This window comes from Anser cygnoides, chromosome 12 (assembly GCF_040182565.1).
Source record: "Anser cygnoides isolate HZ-2024a breed goose chromosome 12, Taihu_goose_T2T_genome, whole genome shotgun sequence".
NCBI classification, from domain to species: Eukaryota; Metazoa; Chordata; class Aves; order Anseriformes; family Anatidae; genus Anser; species Anser cygnoides.
This window is the reverse complement of record NC_089884.1, coordinates 4,991,922-5,008,490: the sequence shown is the minus strand read 5'-3', so window position 1 is coordinate 5,008,490 and position 16,569 is coordinate 4,991,922. Positions and strand designations below refer to the sequence as shown.

General features: G+C 40.8%; 1 protein-coding gene across 3 annotated transcripts in view; it reads left to right on the top strand.

Annotated features, from left to right (window-relative positions):
* Positions 1-16,569, top strand: part of PLCG2 (phospholipase C gamma 2) — a 72,190-nt gene that overhangs the window by 12,368 nt on the left and 43,253 nt on the right. For all 3 annotated transcript variants that reach the window (XM_048075102.2, XM_048075104.2, XM_048075103.2), the window contains exons 2-3: positions 721-959; positions 15,967-16,107. In XM_048075102.2, the coding sequence (XP_047931059.1) occupies positions 764-959; positions 15,967-16,107 (337 nt within the window). In that variant the 5' untranslated portion in view covers positions 721-763. The remainder of the gene's footprint in view (positions 1-720; positions 960-15,966; positions 16,108-16,569) is intronic.

Sequence of the window (16,569 nt, the reverse complement as noted above, 5' to 3'; positions counted from 1 at the left end):
CTTAAAGGATTTCTTTGTTATGACCTAGGTATTGTTTTTACTGGCACTTCTAGGTTTTGTATTCTTTGTAGTTATTGCTCTTTTGTCCAATTATTCAGGTAGAATTCTGTTTGCTATTTCTTCCTGGTCTCCTTTTATTTATTTATTTTTTTCCCCTTCATGCTTATGTCACACACTTCTATGTCATAATGCTGAGATTTTAAAGGTGAAAGTCTGTATTTGTAATGCTGCGTGTATCTATGCAACTGAACATGTGCTTGCATAAGAGAATACACGGAATTATATTCTTGAATGTGATTTTATGCATTTGGGCTAAATGGAACTTAGCTTACTTTATTTTATCCTGGAGCAGTGGGTACTGTTGTGTTAGAAGACTGCAGGAGCAGTTAGTGTCACGGTACAGCTGGAAGAGGGGCATTGTTCTTGCTGAGAAATTGAGCAGTGGCAGCTCCACCTGGCTCTCGATGTTTAATAGATGGTGCAGCACTAAAAAAGTGTCTCCAAAGTGTCACTGGTACCTCTCTTTGTGAAGACGGTTCCTACTTTACCAGAATCCTTGCCATTTTATCCTTAATGTTAACCATGCATATGCCATGCCTTTAAATGGGCGGTCTATTACCTAAAGCTATTATGTACCTCTAATTTATACAAACATAATCATAAGGAAATAAAAATGCTGTTTTAAATACTGATTTTCTTTCCCTTTTCTTTCTTTTTCAGCACACTGAAAACCATAAAAGTTTGATATAAAAAAAAAAAAAACATGTCCAGAAAGAATATAGACTATGGGGTGCTGCCGGAGTATGAGAAAAGCCAGATCAAAAGGACCTTGGAGCTGGGAACTGTTATGACAGTATTCAGTCTTAAGAAGAGTAGTCCAGAAAGGAGGACAATACAAGTCATAATGGAAACCAGGCAGGTGGCATGGAGCAAGACGGCTGACAAGATTGAAGGTTTCTGTGAGTATTTTCAAAGCGTACCTGAACCTGGAGTTACTTAATAAATTAATGCAATTGTTGAATATTGATGTAATGAGCCTTTGTTAACATAATGAAGCTTTTGGCTGAAAATAGTCTGGTAACTTGCCAAGAATATGGTGAATTGGGGCAGTGCAGGTGAAGAATTTTCTTCAGCTCCTTAGTTGGATACCTAACACTTGTATGTGGTTAACGTTCTTTTTCCTTAAACCCTGCTCTCAGTTTTCATCTTTGAATGTGATGGTGCTTGTGTTCTATGAATTGTGTTACTGAGTAAGAACTGTTTTCCATCATTAAGCTCTGAGATGTCTCGTAGATCCAAACAATTAGTACTTTTTTGTCCTTCTCTCCCCCAAATCAAAACACCCAAATACAAGGAAACTGAAGTAAATGCTCCATTTTCTTAAGGAAATTGTTGTTTCAGGTTAGAAATCATTACTTAGGATCATTATTGGAAAGTACCAATGACTTAGGAAGATGAAGCTGTGAGATATGAGATCATTTGAAGGTCCCCAGTTGATAATGTCTAGTTGATATCTGAACTGGTAAAATCTGCTATTTATAACTAGGTGGGGAAATAGAAGGGGAATTTAAAGCTACGTAGCACTGCAAAAACCATGGTACAAGAGCAAAGTGAAACTAGTTTTCAGTTCTTACTGAACGTGGCTGATGTCAACCAAGTTCAGCCTGCAGTTTTGGGGGCTTGTACAGCTCCCATTATTATAATGTAATTACAGGGCTTGCATATGACCATTTGATAACTCTTTTTTTGTGGGCATGATTTTCTGTGCAGTTGCTAAATGGTGTTTGCCTTCTATGAAGAGATCGGACAATCTGTCTGAGTTGACGCTGACTGGTTGACCTCAGCTAATACGAGAAGCTTGGAGTTGAATTTAGGAATTGAAATTGTGATAAGAATTTGGAGTTTTGAGGTGAAGAAGTAAAGGCTGAGCCAGTACATTGTAGTGGGGGAATAAGTACAGCACAGGGAATCTCAGAGGTGAGACTAGAACTTAATGAGCAGAGGCCAAGATTCCTGTGAGAAATAAGTTGATTGATGCCTGAGAGAAGGAAGAGGGGTTAGGAACATGAGGGAGACTGAGGCTAAATTAAGTGTGGGGGGGAATAAGGGGTCACAGGTGTGGAGGATAAGCAGATACTTTTCTGGGGGCTTGACAGACATATGTGAATTTCAGTGGGGAAAAAAATCTGCATCGTGTCATGAAAGAAACTGAGGAGAAGGAGAATGGAGTTCATCTATTGATTTTTAGAAGTTTTTTTTGTTGTTGTTATAAATCCACAGTAAGCTGAAAATGCATTGATCTGTAAGGCTGCAAAGACAAGCACTGAGAAGATACCTGATTTTTGAATTGTCTGTGCAACTTCACTTCAAGCTACTTAGGAGCATTAAATTTCTATTTGTTACTATTTCCACCAGTTCCTGTCTTGTTCTTTGCACAGACTGGACCTGCAACAGGAAATCTAATGTAATGGAATGAGAGACTGCTTGTCTGGAGAATGTTTTTGTAATAGGTGGTGAAAATGTGGTCATACATAGTGTTCTGGGAAAAAGCAATCGGACCAGGGCACCCTAATTAACAGGTTCTGTGGATCATCCTTTTGCTGTGCCCTGGTTACTTGTGTAAAATTAGGGCAATTATCCCTTCCTACAATGATGAGTGTGAATGCAAGTACGTTCCTAGTTCTGATATGCTCAGATCCCGGAATGAGGTGTGCCAAAAAAAAGTCCTGTGTGGAGGTGAGTAATTCAGTTGTGAGAGCATGGCTTGAATAAACGTTACAAATAAAGCCTGGGGTGACGCACAGAACAATGAGATTAAAGCAAAATAGAAAATGACTACTTGCTGGGTTAATGAGGCCTCAGAGTCCTCTAGCAAAAAATAACATGGGATCATGTAGTTAAAGACTATAACACAGCCACTTGCACAAAGTGGCTAAACTTAAAGCTGTACAGTCTGTATTCCAGAGCATTCCAGCTTTTGGGGTCAACTTTTTTCAGTGCTTGACTTGGAGTCTTAGCAAAGCATCCCGCGTGTGTGTAGGAATACATACTGATAATGAATTGCTTGCTCTATGTATAGATTTTGACCCTTTTAAAAGATGGTGAATATTTTATTTGACTCTTATACGTGGGTAATCCAGCAGGATAATGACTTGCCTCCAGATGCACAGGCACCTGTTGCCAGAACAGGGAATTCAGCTATAGACCTGCAATTTATCCAAAGGACATCTGCCTCTCTCCCTGAAAATTCAAGTACTCTAGCAGTGTTTTTAAATTCAGGAATATTTAAGTGGAAATATTTAATGGAAATATTTAACGGAAACTTTAAGTATGAGAATATGTCAGACTCCAAAGCATGAATATGCAAAATATTGTTCTGTTGTCTTACAAAGCAAAGAACCCTCCCCAAAACAAGACGTATTTTCAGGCATTGTTTCAGAATATGATGTGAACTGTTGTTGTGTTGTTCTGATTCATGGTAATTTCTATCTGATCTGCTTGAAATGAAAGTCACTGCAGCTTTAACTTGCTGACAGTGTTTCTACTGAAGAGGAAGGAAATCTTTTTTTTTATTATTATTTTTATTTTTGTTATTACTCCTTTTGACTGACACTCGGGCTTCCTTTTTGCTTGAAAAGTGGAAAAATTATGGATTTGAACTTTTCATATTTAGTAATCAAATGGATGGGCTTCTTGAATACCAGTGACAGGAGAATAAGAATTTTTATTTCCCCGGAGCTGTGCTCAAAAATTGCTACCAGCTTTGTGACGGGAGAAAAATCATTTTCACTTGAGAGTATGTAAATGTGTGTATGAATATCCCAAATATTCACTGGTGGATTTTGTTGACTTTGTGAAAACTAAGAACTAAGAATGCTTACACATTTGAAAAATATATATTTAGTGGCAAAGGGTATGGTATTATGATCTCAGGTATTATATTGTTGCTTAATATTCCGTGCTTTAATCCTGAAGATTGCTGTTCAATACACATTTGTGATGTGATCTTAATGGTTGCTATTTCCATGTGCTACAGTCCAATAAGAATTAATATTGATCATGGGTGAGAGAGTTAAGATCGTCGTGTGTGCAATTTTAACTCATTTGGCAACTGCTCTTTAGCGAAGGCAGAGAACTGAATGTTTGCACCTGCTGGGGGGATTGTGTTCCTAAATCAGATAGCAAGGAGAGCTCTTAAGTTTTGGGATGCAAGAGCTAATAGAGAGGATGGAGACCAATTTTTATGTTGTATCCTAATACCTTTCATTTGGAAAATAAGAACCATTTTTTCCTCTCTCTCTCTCTTACCTGCTCTGTGTAGTATTGTGAGTTTGGGGTATCATAATGCTGAATTTTTTGCTGTTGAACTGTTAAGTGTGTAAAGGGCTCTCAAATTCTTGTAAGCCAGAGCAGCTCGTAGTGTAGGCTGGTCAATGCTCTGCACTGCAGGGGTGCAAAGCTCTTTTGATTGCGAGGAAATGAGTAAATATCTTAAAAAACATTGATAGCATCAACTGCTGAAAGACACCTGCAGCTTTACAATTATGGATATCAAGGAGACTTCTGCATTGATTTCAGTGGAGTAGTGTGGTCTCTAAAATAAGTACTTCGTGTTATTTGCAGTGGGAAAAATCTGAGGCGTCCTGAAGTGAGGCAGAGATGCAGGATGCTGGTGTTAGGATTTATTTATTTTTTGATTATACTGTTCACTGAAGTAAAACTTTCATTTACTGTAATGAAAGCTGGTTGGGGAACACACAAATGTAGTTGGTAGACTTTCTTAAGGGAGCTGTTTTAAAATGGGGAGTTGTTTTTGGAGTCGTGACATTTTTTTACATAGATCCTCAAGCAGTGGCTTGTGCCTGCAGATACAGTGATGATATATACTGCTCTTCTGTAAGGTTGGTACAAACCAACCTTTGTGTCTTTCAGACACAATTATCTTAAATTATTTTTATGCTTTGTGGGGTCTAGCTTGGAATAAGACAGCAGATATTAATTTTCTCAAGAACTGCTTACTGTATCTATAACTGCTAAGCTTTCATACTGCTGTTGGTTTTTATACCTTACAGACATCTAATGTACAGTGACGTGTTAAATGATTAGTGTATCCATCTGTACCGTGTTCTCTGGGGCCACGTTCCTGTGCTGCTAGTTACTGTACTACTCAAAACTGGATGGTTCAGCAAGTGCAAGTCGCTGGAGACAGCTGTACAAACGGGAAGAGGTGATTCTGCTCAGTGCCTGGTATGGATGAACCCTGAGGTTATTACAAGGACCATTTTCACGTTTGGTTAATATAGTTTGGGAAGGGATTTAAGTTAAGCCTCACAATAATAAAACAAACAAACAAAACAACCAACCAACCTTTGTTTTGGAATAAATGGATCCCTGCAAGGGAGGTGTAGTATACCGACAGAAATGTTTAGGCAATGCCACAGCTCTCGGTGTGGCAGTACGATGTATTCTGAATTGCATTACCCATGGAAGGGTTTCTTTCTTTTAAAAGTTGTCAGCCTTTATGATCAGAATAGGGTGAAAGAGGTGCTAAAATTATGGCTGTTTCCTGCTCAGCGCAGATGTCTTTCTCCAGATGAGTAAGTTAAAATGGAGCTACCTTTCTTTAGAAAGCTCCTAGTTCCAGGCCTTTGGCCTGGTAACAAGTGAGGATGTACAAAGCCAAAGAAATCTGGATTAAATGCTCTCCCATCTCCATCGTGTGGCTCAGACCATGCGATGCCTGAGTACTGGAGATTTTACTTTGACCTTCTGAAAGACTTGAGTCACCGTGTACAGAAGGGATTTTCTAGCAAAAAGGAACTAGTGAGAAGCTTCTGTATTTTCCTCCCAGTGAAATAGTACAGGCTGTCTGTGTCCTTTAGGAAGGGTATGCAGTTTGAACAGTAAATCCAAAATTTTCAGTAAAGCCAAATTTTCAGCTAATGTATGTCCCAGAGTCCGCTGACTTTAACAGAGCAACTGAGGGCCTTGGTCACTTTGTTTTTGCTTGGGATTTACTTCAGTGCTTGGAGCACTGCTACATCACTTCTTAATCTTGCAAACACAGGGTCTTATTTTAGCTGGTGCTTTGTTCTAGCTTTACAAATCGGACCGTGCAAAACACAGCACGTGGGGACCTCATTGTTGTCCCTTGAGGGGGAGAGGGAGCGTTGAGTACCAGCTCTTCTGTTCATGCCAGTCCTCCCTGCCCACCTGCAAGAGGGGAAGGAGCAACCAAATAGTGGCTGCACACACTTCTTCCTCCGAGTTGTCCTGATGGGTTAAGTAACCTGTGCATGCCCAGTCTTTCTTTCCTATACAGCTTTGCTGCCAAGAGTTCTTCAAGCCAAGGGAGTTCTTGGATGCTATCTCCATTTTCAGGAGGACAAGGTAGCTGTTGAACTTCTCCAAGCTAATCAGACTTGCTGAAGACAGTAGATTTTTCTCTATGTAATGAAATTCAAATCCTGTTGTACAATCTGTGTTTCTGCTTAGAATGTGTAAAATGTAACACGCTGTAGGACCAAACACAGATTAATTGACTTTGAGGTGTCTTTTCTTTCTTTTCAGCCTGTAATGTCTGAAGAGTCTAGTACATCAGCACCTTTCGAGGAAAAAAAGTAAATAAAAATTGTCCATGTTTTCCATTTTGTGAGAACTCTGAGTTTCCTTCTAAATGAAAGGGAAAGATCAGCGATGGAAAGAGAGGGGCTGCCTGTACCAGAGCGTTTTCCAGGTGTAGTGGAGGCCAGGAAGGTTCTCAGTGCTGTCGTTTTTTATGTCATCTACTAAGATTACAGAGTACCTTGTATCTGCCTTCCCTCGGTTCACCTGGGTCCAACACAACCCATTGTACAAAACCAAAATAGATAGAAGGGAGAAGTGTACCTTTTCAAAGAGTTTTAATCACAGATGTTTAACATGCAAGATTTCATTAGTGTATTAAAATTAATGCCTACAGCATGTGCTTCCTTATGTGGGTCTGCAGAGAGCTATGCAAATAACTGAGGGAAGCAGATCTGAGCTAGATCTGACTGTGTTCACCCATGCTTGGGCTTCTTTTAGTCATCTTGCTATTGTTCTATACAGAGAGACATTTTAGATGCCCTGATAGCTCTAAGATCATCCAAGGGAAACACTTGTAGATACTGGCTACAAAATGTCGGGGCTGCTTCTTCTGCCTTCTGCTTATAACAGGCATTTCCCTCTATTCTGCCTTGTCCTCCATCATTTTAAACTATAAGGATAACCTGGTGTTTGCGAAGTGGACCATGGGACTGCTTGCGGTGCTCAGAATTTCATTTGTTTTTTCTTTGTATGCACCCTACCTTTTATTGCAGTGGAGCCCCTGCCGTTATTTCAGTAGAAGTCTGGTCCTTTCATGAACGAGAAGTAGGTTTGGTGAGCACTGCAGAAGTACTGCCTTGTGGATATGCTGGCTTGATGAAAGGCTGGTGACTCGGATGCAGAGTGCGTGGGGTCAAGGGGACTTTTCCTTCCATTTCCAGGAAAAACGAGCAAACCTCCTAGAAATCGAGGGTTGACCACAGTCCCCAGCCACTCCCTGCATAGCCTGATTGAGAAGCTGCCCGTTTCTAGAGAAGACATTTGGCAACCACAATTGTATAGCAGGGGAAAGGATGTGGTGGGGAAATATGTTCTCCCTCTAGTGCTGTCCTAGTCCAGGTGGGACCCAGCAGGACGTGGCTATGGAGCATTTATTTACCCGTGGCTGTTACTGACCACTGGCGGTTCATGGATTTGCAATTTAAGAAATACTTATCTCAGTAACTAGAACAGAACTGAACTAACGTTTGTTTTATCAACACATCAGAAAAGGCAGCTTCAGTTTCCTGGTATGGAAGGAATTGTTTAATTTGCGATGGATTTCCCTCTTGCAGACAACGTGTGCCGTATGCGTGACTGTGAAGCCGTGACTTACACAAGTACGAGCGTAACTTACTGCAACGTGTTGCTCAGCATGTCACTTCCTATGGTTCTGCCGTGTATTTTTGTTGCATACAAACCCTTTACAACTGCATGGGGCTGTGCAGTGGCCCCTGGGTCACACCCTGTACTATTTCTCCCCACTTTGAGCCGTTGCAGGCTGGCCATGCAGCAGATGTTGTACACATGGTGGCTTCTGGGAGTCACTTCTGCCTCCATGTCAGCGGCTCTGCTGCACTGTTTCTTTGCTAGGATACCACACGGCCCACAAACAACCATCCTGTTGGAGCTGAGACAGCGGTGGGGGAACTACTGGACAGCAGGGAAAGGCAGAGGGGAAGGAGCTGCGAGTAGGAACTGTTGAAGTCCGTCCTCTGCTAAGAGATGTCTGGGGCGCCAGCACCTGGCCTTTGCTGACTTAGAGCACACTTCAGTGCTACCAAATAACATTTCCCAGATTTCCTTGTATCATGATATACATGTTTATATGCACGTGAGTAGACTGAGCCCCACAGATGTTATGGTATCTAAGCTGGTAGAGCAAGTTCTTGACAAGTTGTAGGTCTTCAGGAAGGTGCGCTGTAATAGATACCTCCTTCTTTGTCAGATGTCAAGTCTTCAAGGAGAATTAAGGGAAAGTCTGTGGTGACTAGAGTCTGATTAGTCATGGGAAAACGTGCAAGTTTCTGCATGCTCTTCCATCAATCCTGGTGTTAAGTGATGATTCACAGCCAGGAGAATTGTGCTCTCAAGTCTGTGGTGCCTTCAATGACTGTGCAAATGTGTGCTTCCCTGTAATGCAAGCATACATATTTCTGTAGATAATTTATCTTTTTTTGATTACTTTTTTTTTTCTTTTTAACGAAATGGCAAAATTATGAAGCACAGGGACCAAGCCTGTTTAAATCGGGGCTTTTAATGCTGATGGTATGCTTCAGTATAACATGTAGTAACCATTTATTTTTTCTTCAGTGCAGATGTGTAAGATGGACTATCTTATTTTTTATTAAATGCTGCATTAATATACCTTCTTTCATTTTTAATCAAAAGATATGACTTATAGTGCCTAACGTTTTATTTTAGGATTAACAAGAGCTGCTAATTTCATGTTATCTCTCTTCTGTTTCTTTCCTGCAATTTTTTCCAGAGTCTGTGAACAAAATGACTGTGGCCCACTTCTTAAATACATTTGCCTTCTTAGATTCATTTAGTGTTACTAATAATGCATCTGACGTATGAAAGTAGAAAGAATTATCAGAGACTGTTAAAAATCACTTGAGATTTACTTCCTGCTCAGGAGATTTGTACAGAATTAGTCATCTTAAAAATCCGTAAGTACAAGTGTAATTTTCATCTTCCAGGGATATATTAAGAAAGGGAGTGCAAGAAACAAAAGCACATTGTACACATAACAGCACTCACAAGTTTTGATTCTGTTTTTTCTCGATCTGCAAGATTGCACCGTGTGTTTTCAGACTGTTACGCTGCTGAGTAGAAACCATGTTACTGCAAAATGTTGCACCTGGATAATGATCGAAACTCGTTGGAGCAGCAGAGCATCTATAACCTTGTCATGTAGATACTAGGAGCCGATCAGTGCACATGCAGTTTACAGGGTGAGGTAAAATGCAGGGATGTGTAACTAATGTAATGGCAGTCTTAGATCTGTTGCCACAGGTGGTGCTGTTGTAGCTAACAGGGTATTTATTTATTGAGATCTTTTTGTATTTTGTGAATGTTATCCTGCAGCATGTTACCCCCTAAATTAAATTTTTCTGATTTTGCTTTTAAAATCGTAGCTAAAATGACCTGCCAAAGAGAGCACATTGTGGTTCTGGGCATCCTTTCAGCTGTCAGATGCTTTAGGATTTTCATTCTTATTTTATTTTATTTTTTTAAATTAAAACCCAGACACCTCAGAGACTGTTTATGAAAGTGGCTTACATTTTTAAACTTAGTTGAGAGATTTTTTTTTTTCCATCAAGTTAAACACCTAAACCATTTCATTATTAACATTTTAACGTCAACATGAACTTTCTCTGTTGTGGAAAACTGTATTTCTTTGCCTTTGGAAAAAATGATGTAAACTTTTATAGCCTTTGTACCTTTCTGGGACAAGTAGTGAATATCTATGTATTCTGCTGAGAAATGCCTGCTTCTTTTGGCTTGAATGTCAGGCTTGACCTTGGTAATGGTCAGATAGCTTGACCTTTCTAGTAGTGATTTTTTTTAATAATTGCTATCAGATTTTTTTTTTCTGTCTGAATTTTCTTACTGTTTCAGGCGATAATAAATAAACAGAAGAAATAAACTTAACTCACATTGAACGCTCCAGGTCCGTGTTCTGTCTTTTTGTTTCTATTTTGTATTCTGTAAACTGTTAACATGTCATTGCAAAAGTGAATCTACTTCTTACTCTTTGCAGAGTATCTTTTCAAAGGGACACTAAAATTCACCCTTTTCTGTTTTGAAACTGGTGTGTTTCAGTTCTTACCTGGGGATCTTTGTGTAAGTCTTCAGCTGAGTATTTAGAGCCTGGTTTCTGTGGTTAAATGAAAAAAAGAGTGTGTGTAGCCTTTAGCTGTTTTCAAATCATGTCTTCACTTCAGCAGCTCGCTTTTGCAGTGTTTAATGCTAACTTACAGTGACCAGACTTCCTGACGTGGCCAGCCAGTGAAATGGGGATCCAATCTAGAGCGCTTTGCAGACCTGAGCACCACGAATGTGGTTGATCAAAGTGAGGGGAAGATGCGGATACTCCAGTAGATTTTCACCAAAGTCAAAGTTTTGTGCGGCAACTTTCTTGCTTTGTTTTAGGGAGTAGGATGTAAACTTTTATGGGCACATACATAAACTTTATCCTAACCTCATTTTCTGAAGGTGCTTTTTAATTTTTAATATGAAACCAATAGCCCTTTGAAGTTTAAGGCCCCTTGAATTCAGAGTCCTTCAAACTGGGAAGGGCCGTAATATGTTGCTGCTCTGCTGAGCAGTCTAGTGAGAAGTTGTTAATTTGAAATATAGCTATAGTTGGTAAGATGGTAATTTGTTATTACTGTATATGACAGCTCCGTGTGGCCTGATTACTTAAAAGCCTGCTGGTTTAAGTGGTACACCAAGCTACAGCTTCTGCCAGTCACGCGGCTCAGTCCCAGAGGACCCCTTGGAAAGGCAGCCGTGTGTGCTTTCTCGAGATGCACCACGCCATTTCTCATGTTGCATCCTTGTAACTGTGCTTGCAGATACTTTAGTGGCTTACCTGTAACGACTTCCTTGGGCCACTGAATGTCTGATTAAATTTCACCACTTGTATGAGCTGGATCACTTTCCATACCACATCTGTACTCACATGCTGCAGATTTCTGCCTTCATATGACTTTGCCTTTCTCTGAGACAAACCTTACCTTTTTCCCTTTAGAGTTGCGCTTGATCCGTGTTTCACTGCTGTTTTGAATAAAACAGGCTGTTAAGACACACCTTATATAGTTAATCTTTAATTCTGCAGAGGTGAGACTAAAGCCATTGTCCTTACAAACCGCTGTGAAGTGCATTTGCAAAAGGAGACTGAAGGCTTTCTTCATTCACTGGGGGCTCATTTGCACAGAGCCTGTGTTTTAGGAGGCAGTTTCTGCCTTTCTGAAATGAAACCTTCTTTGGAATATTTTGTAATGCAAATTGTTTTTTTTAGGGGGCATGTGGATTTCAAAAACTGGTTTTGAAGTGTTTGTGCAGAATGTAACTATATACACACATGAAAATGTGAAGATACTCATGTAGACAATGCCCACTTCTGTGTCTCGGTCCACACCATTTGGGTGATCAGAGTCCCTTATTTTCCTTTCTGAAACATTGCCAGTAGCTTCCCTGTAAGACTTCTTGGGACTGTTGCTGAAAATATCTAATGAAGCAAATAATGCTCGTGGCCTGATTTCTGACACTACAAGCCTCCTTTGAATCTCTCTGTAAGCTTTTTCTTCTCCTGCTCCATTAAGTCCATAACTGATATGACCATTCTTTGTGGCCACAGACAATGAAAGTCTCCTATGGCCTTTGGGCTTTGAATCAGGAGCCTTATCCTACAGGAGTCTACTCCGTGCTGCCAGTCCCAGTTGAACTTTTACACTGCTTGTCGCGGCTCTTCTGCCAAGGATACCTTGCTAGATTGACAGCCTGTAAGGTTTTCTGGCTTATTCCATTTATACACAGTTCTGACTTTCCAGCCCCAAATTACCTGATTTTACCAAAATCGACCTATGCAAGCACGCTTTATGACAGTAAATTTACATGGGCACTTCCAGCTAATGCATTGCTGTTCTGCTGTTAGTGTTGGCTGGTTTTAAGCATCCAGTTGTCTGCTTGGCTGCTCCCCGCAGGAGATGGGTGGTGGGTGAGCGCTGGGGGTGGGCAGAGGCAGAACTGCTCCCTCTGAATAGCAGGACTGGCTCGTTCCTGCCCAAAGCGTGTCTGGGACAATCAGCAGTGTTGTTGTATGCAGCAATGTTGTGTTTTCTGCAGTTCTGTTTGTTCACTACCTGCACTCACCTTATGCCTTGTCTCCTGCTGAGCTTGCCCAGCACCTGCTGTAGTGGAATCCAAGTTGTGTTTTACCATCTGCCTCCTGAAGGAAAGATAACAGGGATTCACAGTCATAACGTTGTGACTGAATGTGATTTCTGCTGCCAAGTTATTTGAATGGAGATCAGCGGAGATGCTGAGGATCAAAGGTTTATTGTGAAGTTTATGGCAGTAAAGAGCTCTAGCAGGCACTCTTAATTGCTCAGTGCTTTCCAATCTGTGCGGTCTTTGGGAAGTAGCTGTGTAGTGGTGTGATGATCCATTGAATTAACTGATTTGCACACAACATCTCAAGAGCAGAAGTTCAGCAGCTGCAGGCTCTGAAGTGCCACGAATGTAGTGAAAACTGCACGCCCAGATCAGAGCCTGAGACAGGATGGTAACTGAAGGTGCCCTGGGGTCCGGTCTAGTTAAAGTCTGCTTGAGGAAGTTGTCAGAATTAATAGATGACTGATGAGGCTGCCAAGAAGATTCTTTTAACCTGTGGAAATAACCACATAAAAGAATGGATGAAATGTAAACTAGCATTGTAGGTTTTCCTGGTTGTCACTAGTGTCATCATCTTCAGCATCTTAATGAATGCATTGGGAGTGTCCTCCTTGTCTCACTGGGTCAGCTAGAGAAGCTAGAGTCAGCTTCTCTACAGAGCATGTTTGGTTTATGTTTCCTTGGGAAATGCAGTAATTTTGTACAGTTTTATGGAAACCACACTCACAAGACTGTTTTACTTGATTTTATACTTTGCAACCCGTGTATGTTCAGATCTGTGCTTTCTTCAGATGTATCAGGCCCCAGGAATATCTGTCCATGAAGCCAGGTCAGCAAATGGCTCTGCAATTTGCACGTGGGATCGAGAAGATAGGCTCCAGATCATCAAGGCAGTAAGAAGATGGAGTGGCCGAGGCACTGTGCCGGTAGTTCTGGCACAGGCATGAAGTTGCATTTTGATTGTGCTATAAAAAGGTCACAGTGACTGTGTAACAGCTGAGTAACAGATGAGTTGGTGCAGTTGATTTACTAATCTGAGATGGAAACATGTTGCAGCTTTTCCTGGCTCTTCCTTTCTCAGTTCAGCCGGGAACAGCCCTTCCAGATGCCATGGACATCGTGTGGAGGGTGACTTAAGCATACCTGGGGGGCCAGCAGAGCTTAGCGTGAGACTAAGACTCATGGTCCAGTCCGTAAAGCAGAGTGAGTAAAACAAGAAAGTAAGAATAGCAGTATCGCTGTGAAATCTGTGTGCGCAAAAGTCCTTGAGTGTGGATATGTATATACACGTGCACTCAAGCGAGAGAATGGGATGGTAGGATTGAAAGGTTATAAGGTGAGGGAAAGAAGTGTCGTGAGCGTAAATGTAACTGAGGGAAGACGTTAAGCAAGGCTGTGTGTTTGTTTCAGAGGTCAGTATGAGGTAAGAGCCACTCGAAGTGACAACAGCCGTGCAGGTTGTGAAATCTGTTCTATCGCTGCTTATAGTTTACGCTTTGAGGGGGTCTTTGTGGTGTGGTATTTCATATACATGGATTTACGGGAGTGTGAAATGAAAGGTAGGCTTCACTTTCTAGTTACATCTGTGTTTCTCAGTAGAGATTTGTTGGGTGAAGGGAAAGAAGAGATGGCTGGGGTTGTTATTGCCCATAATTAGCAAGAGCACTGTGCAGTCCCGTGCCATTTATTGCAGCCATGCGACCGCTTTCCCCCTCCAGTCAGGTACTTCGTATCTCTGCATCCTGATTCTTCTCTGCTGATACTAATGTGGATTGCTGGGCTTAGACTATCTTTTCCAGATGCTGGCATTTTGGGATGGATGTCCAGATACACTGCTAGGGATCTAAGTGAGACTCTGGATTGTCAGAGGATGTGAGTCATCAGTAGGAGCTGTTGGCTGTGGGTCACTTGTTGGTCTGTCATTAGTTTGTTTTAAAAGTTTACACATAAATTTAGGGGCCTTGGCCATCCAGATATGCAGATCTTACGAGATGGTTTCGTGGTTTGAGAGAGTGACTGAACCATGGAGGTTGAGATGTTAGATGTTCTTGAAGATAATCACAGTAGGAAAAATAAGTTTAAGAAAGATGTTTGTGTTCTAGGAAAAGTTCAAGTTGACCTTTGAAGCCCTGTTTTCCCAAGAGAAGTTGTTTAAAGACAAGGAATAAGGAGTGTCAGGTGGGAAGTTTGGTTTGGAATTCTTCGTAAAGAATAAGAAATTCCTAGATGAATTAATCTGATAAACATCCTTGCTTGTGTCTCCCTCCTTTCCATGTTGGTTTCATAGAAACCTGATGTTACACAGGCCCAAGCTTTAACCAGCGTTCAGCTCCCCGCACCCTGTTAGCAGCCGAGTTGCTTTTTCATTGTGTGTTATTAACCGTGACAAGGTGCTCATTTAACACTTGGCTTTAATCTTGTGGTGTTCGTAATGCACGAACAGAAACCCTCAGTTATTTTCCTTGGATCTTGCTGGCTCTGATAAACACATTTCAAGAGCAGCCGTGAAATGTTTTTCTTCACTCTTCATTCTGTAACTCAGGACCGTCCAGAAGCGGGAAGAGCTGTTTATTTGTCTGGTCCACAGGCAGAACAAAACCACTTCCTCAGTTTTCTAATAAGTATCTTATCTTGAGACTGCACATATTTCTATTTCAGTGCTGTCTCACTGCTCTTCTGCAGGCGGTATGAAAAGGGGTTGACAAAAAGAGAGCAGACTTAAGATGTGTGCTCGTGTGTTGCTGCCATTTGGCTATGCCCTAATGAATGCCTGTGTTCTGTAGAAAGCAGCACGTTAAAAGTGCTGCAACAGGTTATATTAAATGACTGAGATCTGCTTGGAGTTGACCAGGAGAAGGCTCATAAAAACGTTAATTATTAGGCTGCATTTTCTCTTTACTTTCTGGAGGGTGCCAAGTACACCTTCTTTAAATATTCTTTCGTACAAGTGTCAGTGGTTGTACTGGGGGGCTGGCTCACTATCTAAGACCTAATGCATTATTTTTAGGTGGATAAGTTAAAAGTTGTATTGTTCTTTTGTCACTGAACGGTTGGCATGGTAATTGGAAATTTCTTAGTGTAAATTCCACTTATGAAAACATATCTTCTGTAACCCAAAGGGACTGTGTGTACAAACTTTGCCCATGGCTAGTCGGTGATAATCAGATGATAAAAATATGACAAGTTCTTCTTCTTCCTTTGGTCCTTCTCTGCTGTTGTATATTAGTCAGTAATACATTGAGTCATTTAGTTGTGGATTTGTGGATTGCAGGCTGGTGCAATTTCCATTTCTTGTCCCATAAAAATCTATAACTATATTTGTACAGATTATATATATATATATATACATGCTTTGAGTTTTAAGTCTTGTTGTTTCAGGCTGTGCTGCATCTCAAGCGCAGTTGTACTGACTGACTTACTGTTCTTTCTTACTTTCTTACCTTACTTTCCTTTCAGTGGATCTGATGGAAATAAAAGAAATTCGCCCAGGAAAGAATTCAAAGGACTTCGAGCGTTGCAAAGCAAGGCACAGAGAAGAACACTGCTTTACTGTTTTTTACGGTACCCAGTTTGTCCTCAACACCTTAAGTTTAGCAGGTAAACCTTTTTCTCCTTTGTTTCCTCTTCAAACTTAGATACTGAACAATCAAATACACTGATGAAATAGTAATGTAAAAAATACTGTGGTTTTTAACCTTGGCAGTTCAGGAGTGCACCAAATGCATAAAACCTGAGACCTTTTACTCAGCCAGCCCTTAATGTCTGTGAACTGCTCCATTTGTAACATTTTGCTGTCAAATAGTGTATTGTGTGAGACTTTTTCCTTATATTGTCTAAACAGAACAGTTGTATAACTTGTGGATGTCATACATGAGTCACTTGCTGCAGTCTGTCTTGCACTGTACAGGTCAACAGCTCTGTGTTTTAAGAAGATGAATGCTTGTTGCTCATTAGAAGGCAACAGCTATTTGAGCACTAATTAATAGCATGTCTCTTAGTATGTGTTTATTAATATATCACTTTCTAGGCACTGTAACACTAACAGTACGTTTTATTTAT